At 37.2% G+C, this 11,388-nt stretch overlaps 1 protein-coding gene across 1 annotated transcript; it reads left to right on the top strand.

Moving 5' to 3' along the window:
• Positions 1-9,722: 9,722 nt before the first annotated feature.
• LOC132544998 (homeobox-like protein HDP1) lies at positions 9,723-11,328 on the top strand. The gene is made up of 2 exons (XM_060208700.1): positions 9,723-9,746; positions 10,294-11,328. The coding sequence occupies exons 1-2, from the start codon at positions 9,723-9,725 to the stop codon at positions 11,326-11,328; spliced, it is 1,059 nt and encodes a 352-aa protein (XP_060064683.1).
• The last annotated feature ends 60 nt before the right edge of the window (positions 11,329-11,388 follow it).

Raw genomic sequence — 11,388 nt, 5'->3', positions numbered from 1 at the left:
AAACAGAGTTACATTTTAACTGTATTCAAACATAGTTACACTTTAACTATATTTATACATAGTTTCATTTTAATAATATTTAAACAGAGTTACATTTTAACTATATTTAAACATAGTTACATTTTAACTATATTAAAACATAAAATGCATTTTTACAAGTATTTATAGACGACATGAGATTTGTTAATACTTCTACTTTCGTTTAGTTTTCTAAACAATAAAATGATATTCTATTGATTGAATGTGACAAACATCACAATTAGAACAAAACTTCCCTGTGCTATAAACTTTACTGATTTTTTAAGTCGTTCCTACAGGCCCCGTGTTTCATTTAAAACAAAAATCTCACAGGCGCCTTCCCTGAGAATCCAAGAAATAAACCATTGATCTGAATGTTAGATAGTGGTTCCGTACTTGGATTGAACCACTGATCTTAATACCGCCCTTTAAATTGATCGCATGTCTGAGTACCAGATGATGCAATGTCTGGGCGAACTATACTGTAGTTGCGTTGTAGGACTTGGTTAATGCTCGTGGCTATAGACCATTGAATCAGTAGTGGTACCGTCAATACTGGACCAAAATTGAATCCAATGGCCGTGGTACTGTTATTAGACTGCACCAATGATTATGCTTATGGCACCGTTATAGAACTGGGCTCGTGATTAAAGTGCCATCATCGCAAATGATCGTGGTACCGACATGAAAGATGACAGATAATCGTGGTACCGTTATAGGACTGGGCTCGTGATTATAGTGTCATCATCGCCAATGGTCGTGGTACCGACATGAAAGAGGACAGACAATCTTGGTACCGTTATAGGACTGGGTTCGTGATTATAGTGTCATCATCGCCAATGATCGTGGTACCGACATGAAAGAGCACAGATAATCGTGGTACCGTTATAGGACTAAATTAATTATCGTAGTTGTAACACCGTCATAAGGCTAATAAGACATGTGAGCTCAGTGTAATACGTCGGTAGCGTTATGCTGGCTTGCATGCAATACGTCAGTAATTTTATGTCGGCTTGGTGTAATACGTCACTAACGTTATGTCGGCTTGGGGTTACGTTATTTCGGCTTAGAGTAATGCGTCGGTATAGTTATGTCGGTTTGGTGTCATGCGTAGGTTACGTTATGGTGTCGTCTGTCGGTAACGTTATGCTGGCTTGGTGTAATACGTCAGTATCGGTATATCGGCTTGGTGTAATACGTCTCTCACGTTTGTCAGCTTGGGGTAACGCATCAGTAACGTTATGTGTGCTTGGTGTCATGCGTAGGTTACCTTATTTCGGCTTAGAGTAACGCGTCGGTATTGTTATATCGGCTTGGTGTAATGTTTCTGTAACGTCATGTCGGCTTGGTGTAATGTTTCTGTAACGTCATGTCGGCTTGGTGTAATGTTTCTGTAACGTCATATCGGCTTGGTGTCACGCTTCTCTCACGCAATGTCGGCTTGGTGTCATGCGTCGGTGACGTAATATCGGCTTGGTGTAATGCTTCTGTAACGTCATGTCGGCTTGGTGTAATGCGTTGGTAACGTAATGTCGGTTTGGTGTATTGCGTCGATGACGTTATGTCGGCTTAGCATAGTGCGTCAGTTTTGATATGTCGGTTTGGCGCAGTGCGTCAGTTCATAACGTTGTGCTCCTAAGTGCACCTACAAATTCATTGTGTCGTTCGACCCCCATGTGGTGGTAACATTAATGAGTTAGTCGTGTATGTATATATCGGATTGGTCCAACTAAGCAGTGATAAACAATGTGCCAGAATTACTACGAAAACATAACTAGAATGCCTGACAATGCTCGGTTGTGCGTTTTTATGTCGGAATGTACCGATTGGTTCGCCGCCTTTGACGTGAAGCCAAGTCATCATTACAGGAGCAATATATATGGCCCAGCAATTTTTTGAGAAATAATAGGTTCTTGGAAATGTCAACAGACCTGTGCAGCACAAGCACTTCCCAAACCTAAGTCTGTTCTCCGTTATAGGCGGGAGACCGAATTTATTACAGCACATACGATCGGGGTCTCGCGAGACCATGACGTCAACACGGTCGCGACAGGAGCGCATTGAAGTTAATCTTTCACTGTATCATTATAACTGTGTGGAGACTCCGATAATATTGTAGCTGTAAGTTTTGGTGATTTAGACCGCCGTACGTGATCCGCTTCCTCGGTAAACTCTTGGGTCAATTTTTGAAAGTCTTTTTTTTCTGGAAATATAAGGACGAGCGGCAGACAGCTACAGGAAGGAATCAATATATTGACTATCAGAGCGGAGCTTGAACACGGTTACCAAACCCGTGTAAAGCCAGCACTCAGCGTTCGTACTCAATGGGGCTTTGTTTCATTTTCATCCAAAAGATATATACCTGTAGGAAATGAATATTTGAAAGGGTCAGAAACGAGTTCAAATAAGGAAAAAAAAGCACACACACATACACAGTTGTGACGAGCTAGAGTTACACGTTTAACGATTGGTTCACGTGCTGCGACAGTACATAACATGTAACACTGTTAACAACATGAGTTGAGAGCGATGGTGTAACTTTATCTTGTGTGCACATCACATTCTAACCTCGGCATTCCATCAGACACATTTGCCCAAAACGTCCCGCAAGAGGGCGCAATGCGTTCTATCTAGTTTCTTTTTTAACGATCGGCTGGTGAATTTTGCGTGTTTGACGTATTGCGAGACGGTTGACCACTGTCCATGCCAAAATTATTGTCCATTGGGTATATCTTCGTATTGGTTCTCACAGAAACATGATATTGGCTATCCAGGGCTCTTCACGAACCCCGGACGAGGCACGAACCTCGGTCTGCTATCAGCCATGGTACCACGAATCCGATAGACAAAGTGAAAGTACGACAACCTGGGTTTACCAGGAATGTCCTTAAAACAAGAGAATTGTTAATTTAATTAATAACGGAATAAATTTGCGACACGTGAAACCTAACTAATACGATCGTAGTCGAAATATCCTCACGTGCCTCAGAATATAGCTAAACATGGCGCAGTCATATTGAGAGGACGTGTATTTTGTCGGGTATTACTGCAGACGGTCCAAAATTCCGTCTAAGGCGATCGGGAAAAAAAATACCAAAAACGCTAGATCATGTTCAGGGCTTGTAACGTTCTTCATTTGTGATGTTTTGTCAACTTTGCAACGTGCTCAATTAGACTCACGAAATGCAGAGTTTAATCTAATGACTAGTAACACATTTTGAATATGCAAGTTATCATAAGTGTGGAAGTGATAGATGTTTTACTCAGGAATTGTGAGATGTTCATGTGAATGTTTTAAATGATGGAAAGGGATTGTCCAACATTGAGATCAAAACTGAAAAGTTATGTCTAGATATCCCAATTCTGGTCGTATCTGTTGATAACTAAAGTTTTACTACATATGATATGAAATGTACTGCAGTTTTGATTTCATTAGAGGAGAGTCGCAACGTCATGACGTCATTTCCTGTCTGTATATAATTTCATACCAATATACTATATGCACCACTGAATGCACTTGTAAATATATCTAAAGTATATGATAAGAAATTACCTAAACTGAATGCAAAACGTCTTAAGCGTTTAAAGCTCAAAATTATGCAAATGAATATCATGATTTTGTCCTTGGAGTTTAATTTAGAAGCATGCCAATCCGCCACGTACCGTGTGTTAGAAATCCACATTCCATAACCCACGCAAGCTTATGGGTCACCTAGTGTTTGATTACTATTATGATATTATACTATAATACATTTACCTTGCCTGTGATATATAACCACGTTGGGTGTTTAGGGGTAGGTTTGGGGCCCGGGGGCGGGGGGCGGGGAATATGAGAACACGTCATTGATGCCCGTGACCATTACAGTGAAAACCAAAACCAGCATTAAAATATCCTTTCCTTTTTAAATACGAAGTCTGAAACAAGATTATGTTACCTGAAGGTTAAGAAATTTGGATATGCCACAGACTGAGTCGGAAGTTCAAAGTTCGAAACAGGCTGCTAATAGTTTTTTCTCGAAAACAACGACTGCCTTAAACCTTACAATATCACAACGAAACATAGATCAACACAACACACGTAAACGCCGATAGATATCAGGATATACGATGTGTAACACTAGTGGCCGCTATACTCAGGTATATAGATTACCGGTTTACGCAGGCATAGAAACGACCCTTGTAGACAGGTATATAAATATATATGTGTCGGGTTCGCGCAGGTTTTATTAACGGCGGTATATATTCAGGCACAGAAATATCTTATTAAGAACACAAATATATGGCTTTGAACTACAGTGGCCGGTAAAAATACTGGTGTTTTTAATGACTGGTTCGCACAGATATATGGCCTACAATATCATAACAATGACCGATTTACACAAATAGTCATAATAATTATCGGAACAGTCTACTGTTCACGGGTACAGTGATGATAAGTCTACACGGGATATTTAAATGGTGTTGTATACTGAAGTTTTACTAAGCACGTTCTTCTTATTTTTTGTATGTAAGTTATACTTCACTTTACCCATGATCTGGACCAGGGTGTGTTTCTAATGCACTGAACTTGGTCCAGGTGTCTATGCTACCTTCTGAAAGAATGAAGGACACGGGAGGTAACTACTGTGTTAACTACCCGGTTTGATAGCAAAGGGATATAATAGATATGCTTTGTGATCGGTAAGAAGGAGAGGTAACAGGTCATACTGAAAGGAAAAGAGGGAAGATTAGCTAACGAATAGAGATAGCTTTGTGAGCGCAGATGACTAAGACTGAAAAAGTGAGAGCAAGGGGAGATAACTGATATGGCGGTGATCTGAAAAAGTAACGGCAAGGGGAGATAATCTCTGTACTGAGAGGGAATGCGAGAACTGTTTGACTACTGAAATAATGAGAAACAGGAAAGATAATGCCATGCCTATCTGAAAGAGTGAAAGCAAACGGAAGTAATTATTTATTGAAAGGGAATGTAATAAACATGACAACGGAATGATAGCTTGGAGAGCGCTGTTATACTGAAATGGTAAAATACACGAGAAACAATCGCGGTCGTCGGGATCGTTGATAGGGGAATATGATTTAGGTTGAGTATGTGCATAAAACTGACTGTGAACGATTGGTTTTGGGTGTTGTAATATAAACTATTTTTTAATCCTTTCTTATATTCTTCCTCGCATACTTCATAGTTGATAGATTCTTTTAACAAACATCGAATTCATGTTAATTATACGATTTGTACAGACACATACCATTGGGTATACTTATATCACTAATCTCTCAATTTGTAATAGAAAATTAATAATGATCTTGAATCCATTAAATAAGCACTTGTAAAGTTCTAGTTTTAATTAAGTGCACGCCACCTAATAGGTCTTCCTAAATAAGAAATTATAATCCTTCTCTATACATTGCCCTATCTTGTACGTGAATACAGAAAAGGGATACTAACCTAAAGTCACTCATTCACTAACATTTCAAAATGTTATATTGCACTGTGAGGCCTCCATAATCAAATTTTATTGGGGAAACCAATCTATAACCAGAGTTGTGATTCCTTACAACTTGATGTTAGTGAGCTTGCGGAACGACAACTCTGAGGGAGATTCTTGAGTTGAGGGTAGAGTACGAGTCTCAGTAGTATTTGGTGTTTATAATTAACCTGACAGCTTTAGATTGACCTTCGATCTTCACGTGCACAAAATCTCCTTAAAATCTACTCCTCAAGTAGTGATGTACCCATATATATTAAGTAGATACACATGTAAATTAGTAGACAACAAACATTATAATTGTTTGATTGATTTATCGATTGGTTTGGCTTAACGTCCTTGTTCCAGTTATAATCGAACATTGGACAATGGTTTAAGATAAGCAATATGTAGATATTTGTGATCATATATGGATGAATACCCAAAATGCATTGCGACATAATGATACCTCTTCTCTTCTCTATCAGAGTTGTCGTTCCTTAGTCACATTGTACACTTTGTAGGATATTACAATGTACTCTGGGAGAAACTAGTTCTCAGTGTGGCATGGTTTTAGTTTCTGTCCTTTCCGCAGCTAAATACCGCGCTCAAATGATCTCCTTTATGAATTTTAAAACTTTGACGCTTGGTACTAGTCCGTAGATATTTTGCACTTCTTTCGCCATCTAATTTGCAACCCGCCATTTTGCAGTGGCTTTTTTCTTCTCGTTACTCAAACTCATTTTCCTTCCATCTTTAAATCTAAAGTAATCTGTGTTTCGATGTTACGAACTGTCTCCCACAGATACTGTGATCCCTTAGTATAAATAATCAACGATATCTAAAGACCACGCAATGTAGGTAAACACATAAACAGGTAGGTAACAAGTATATATATACATTGTTCTCAAAGTATTGTGGTTTTATATACTGACATTTTTACATAGGTAACTTTATACATTTGTATATTTAATTGTGATATTGATATAACCCGTTACGTTGTTTTGTTTACAATGCTAACTTGTGTATAACAGGTGTGTTAATATCTAGACAGGATCACGTAATGTATTTAATGCCCAGTACTGCCAATGTAATCGATTTACCTGTTTTTATTTATCAGGTGATGTCGCTAAACAAGACATATATTTTCAAGACAAGAAATTTACCTTAACCACAATATTTGTAGCGATCTTTGCCAATATTTGTGGTGATCATGACTGATATAGTGTATTAATCTTAAACGGTTATTCCCGATATTTGTGGTAATTATTGCCGATATTTGAGATGATAATTGTCGATTTGAATGGTGATCATTGCCAAGTTTAGTCATTACCATTGCTTATAAATGTGATAGAGATATTTGTGGTGAACATTACAGATATTTGTGGTGATCATAACATATATCTGTGGTGATCATAACATATATTTGTGGTGATCATAACATATTTGTGGTGATCGTTATATATATCTGTGATGATCATTAGAGATATCTGTGGTGATCATAACATATATCTGTGGTGATCATAACATATATCTGTGGTGATCATAACATATATCTGTGGTGATCGTTATATATATTTGTTGTGATCATTGCTGATATTTGGGTGATCATTGCCGATATTCATAGAAATAATTATTGAAGTTTTTTTGTGACCATTACAAATATTTGTGGTGATTATTTTGGTCATTAGGGTGATTATCAAATACTTAAATTCTAGTACATCAATGCGAAATTTAAATTTACCAAAACACTTTAAACGGATTGATTTAATCGATCTTACTGAGTCTAGCTAGAGTTTTTGAACGAAACATTGTTGGATATGTGTGACTATTATTTACAACTTGCAGCGTCTTTTGGACAAAATACTGTATTTTATAGACTGTTCTTCGCCGTTTGTTGCCAAAAGCACATGTCCGTTTGGCAGTGTTATCTGTGATAGAAATCCTACCTTCCATCTCGTAATTTCCAGACTGTCTCAGCTGTCTATATTGGACGATCCACGGACGACTGTGTTTGATGAAGGTTCATTAACTGTTATAAACTGTTACTGTGTTGTTGGATTGACACATTTCCTACACTTGCCATATGATGATGTAGTAGTTTAACCTTCAACCTTTAACCCCATTTCGCTTCCTATTAACTTTATATAACTTTTACTAATATTAACGAGACTAGCATTTAAGTGAACGTTATAAGATAACACTGAGTTCAAAAATTACAAAACACTAGCAATTTCTGTAAAAGCCGAGCTGATAAATTATCTTCATGGTAATGAATTCATGACTAGTTTTAATTATAAACGATATTGTTATATCTTTTTCTGAGATACTTAATGATAACTCTAAATCTTATATGATGTATAATGTATGAGGAAACATGTCTCGAAGGGAGATAACTCCAACAGTCGTCACATCCTTAACCTCTATGAAGAAATCTTAAACTGACATAAATAACATGTATTATATACTATGCAACATGGCCTAATTTAATCCTAGGTCACCCTTAAATCCGCAATTTAGCTACATTCTGAACATGTGTTATCTGACTGGAACTTACCTTGCAGCAATAGGCTTACGTTAAGTTTTCATACCCTTGTCAAAAGTAACGTTTACAAACTAACACTATGACGATTTTTAAAATCTACTTAAAGTATGCTTATCTTTAGAGCTAAGTCATACAAAAATCCATAGCAAATTCTAAATACATGTAGCTAAGTTGTTAGGAAATGTGAAGGATGAGGGATCTCCCAAAATAATGAGCATTTAACCTTGTATATAAACAACAGAAATTCAAATACAAAATAAATCATCTAATTTTGAAATGATTTTGAATTCCACGTATGCCAATAATAATAATAAAAAAATAAATAAATAAAGGAACTGGGAGTGATATAGGAGAGAAATACCATACTAATTCATAATTGGATGTGCATTATTGGACCTAATGTTAAATATGTAAATCATGTGATATACAGAATGATAAACCGTATAATACAATGATCAGATCATGTGATCTACAGAATTATATACCGTACACTGAAATGATCAGATCATGTGATCAACATAATTATATACCGTACACTAAAATGATCAGATCATGTGATCTACAGAATTACATACCGTACACTGAAATGATCAGATCATGTGATCTACAGAATTATATACCGTACACTGAAATGATCAGATCATGTGATCTACAGAATTATATACCGTACACTGAAATGATCAGTTCATGTGACCAACATAATTATATACCGTACACTAAAATGATCAGATCATGTGATCTACATAATTATATACTATGCATTACAAAGATCAGATCATGAGATATAGATTTTTGTATCGTACACTTCAATGCTCAGATCATGTGATCTAGTTTGTATCTCGTTCCTACAATGATCAGATCATGTGACCTAGATAGTATATCGTACCCTACAATGATTAGATCATGTGATCTAGATTTATATTGATTTGTATATTGTACACTACAACGACCAGATCATATGACCTAGTTTGTATCTCGTGCACTACAATTATCAGATCATGTGATCAGGTTTGTATCTCATACACTACAATGATCAGATCATGTGATCTAGTTTGTATCTCGTACACTACAATGATCAGATCATGTGATCTAGTTTGCATCTCGTACACTACAATGATCAGATCATGTGATCTATTTTGTTTATCGTACATTAACATGATCAGATCATGTGATCTAGTTTGTATATCGTATATTAACACGATCAGATCATGTGATCTAGTTTGTATATCGTACATTAACATGATCAGATCATGTGATCTAGTTTGTATCTCGTACACTACATGATCAGATATATAACGTTACTATTATAGTACAATCTAACAAGTATACAATACTTTTAAATACGAAACCTTCACTATATCGTAGTCTATGTATCGTGCATTGTATATCACTTTTTATCATCGAACTTTATCTCTTTACTATTAGACAGGAACCAAAAGTACCTGCCGATTCGAGTCGTATCAACTACAGCTTGATATTACTATCTTTATAGCTGTTCACATGTCTCCAGCCTTTCTGGAAATCTTTCTTGGTAATTTTGACAGAAAAATATTATATTGCTCAACCAGGCCAGTGTTGGTTTAACTTGTTTCCATTAATGCATGATAGCTATTGGTGTGTTCTCGCTTCCCTCCAACACACAATCAGTACACTTACGGTCCGAATCAGTACGAGATGTCCGAATTGTCACGATGGAGACAAACTCGGACTACTTCGTAAGTACTCGAGAATCCTGATTGGCCGAGTAGTTACGAATGACTCGGACTTGGTCATTTTGCCAAAATGGTGGAAAGGATCGAGTTAATGTGATTTTAACTATTGACTGCTACTTGGAAAAGCAATGTCGTTGGTTTCTTGTCCATGGACAACATGTCCGTTTTGCTCTCGATTCTATTTATAATCACCCAACCCTGTACATACAGACAAGACACACAACTAATAAATGAGCACTTTTTTATTATTAAACTACCGTTTTACTTCATTATAGGCCTACATAAAAATGTAGAATTCAATGAAAATACTGTTGAGTATTTTTCACGTTTTTTCATTGTTTACTATTTGTTACACATTAAAGATACCGCTGTTTGATTTGTGTTTGTTGTTTGTCACCAGGAGAATTGTTTTGTGTTAATTGCCAATTATTCATAAACTGTTCAGAGATAGTTTAGAAATTCAAGGTTTTCTCAAATATAATCCATAACCAATATTTGATCAGGACTGACAAAAGATAATCAGAGAAACCTGAATGGGATTATTGAACAGAGCGACCTGAATGAGATGATTGGACAGAGCGACCTGAATGAGATGATTGAACAGAGCGACCTGAATGAGATGATTGAACAGAGCGACCTGAATGAGATGATTGAACAGAGCGACCTGAATGGGATTATTGAACAGAGCGACCTGAATGAGATGATTGAACAGAGCGACCTGAATGAGATGATTGAACAGAGCGACCTGAATGGGATTATTGAACAGAGCGACCTGAATGAGATGATTGAACAGAGCGACCTGAATGAGATGATTGGACAGAGCGACCTGAATGAGATGATTGGACAGAGCGACCTGAATGGGATTATTGAACAGAGCGACCTGAATGAGATGATTGAACAGAGCGACCTGAATGAGATGATTGGACAGAGCGACCTGAATGAGATGATTGGACAGAGCGACCTGAATGGGATTATTGAACAGAGCTACCTGAATGAGATTATTGAACAGAGCTACCTGAATGAGATGATTGAACAGAGCGACCTGAATGGGATTATTGAACAGAGCGACCTGAATGAGATGATTGAACAGAGCGACCTGAATGGGATAATTGAACAGAGCGACCTGAATGAGATGATTGAACAGAGCGACCTGAATGAGATGATTGAACAGAGCGACCTGAATGAGATGATTGAACAGAGCGACCTGAATGGGATGATTGAACAGAGCGACCTGAATGGGATTATTGAACAGAGCGACCTGAATGAGATGATTGAACAGAGCGACCTGAATGAGATGATTGAACAGAGCGACCTGAATGAGATGATTGAACAGAGCGACCTGAATGAGATGATTGAACAGAGCGACCTGAATGGGATTATTGAACAGAGCGACCTGAATGAGATGATTGAACAGAGAAACCTGAATGAGATGATTGAACAGAGCGACCTGAATGAGATGATTGAACAGAGCGACCTGAATGAGATGATTGAACAGAGCGACCTGAATGAGATTATTGAACAGAATAAACTGTATGAGATAACAATATATATATATATCATGGCGGCGACCGGTAAAACTTACTAATGATCTTCATCATCCTACATCTCCCAGAATCACGTGATGTAGGCTACCTTTTATCAGTCT

Source organism: Ylistrum balloti, unplaced genomic scaffold (genome assembly GCF_031769215.1).
Source record: "Ylistrum balloti isolate Yb309-2 unplaced genomic scaffold, AGI_CSIRO_Ybal_v1 Utg369562, whole genome shotgun sequence".
Classification (NCBI taxonomy): domain Eukaryota; kingdom Metazoa; phylum Mollusca; class Bivalvia; order Pectinida; family Pectinidae; genus Ylistrum; species Ylistrum balloti.
This window is presented reverse-complemented; position numbering and strand designations above follow the sequence as displayed.

What these genes read in the sequence shown, in the direction of transcription:
- LOC132544998 (XM_060208700.1), top strand. Translation starts at nt 9,723, where the DNA reads ATGGAGACAAACTCGGACTACTTC. An exon ending in AGACAAACTCGGACTACTTC is followed by an intron (nt 9,747 to 10,293) that starts GTAAGTACTCGA and finishes ATTATTGAACAG; the next exon opens with AGCGACCTGAATGAGATGAT.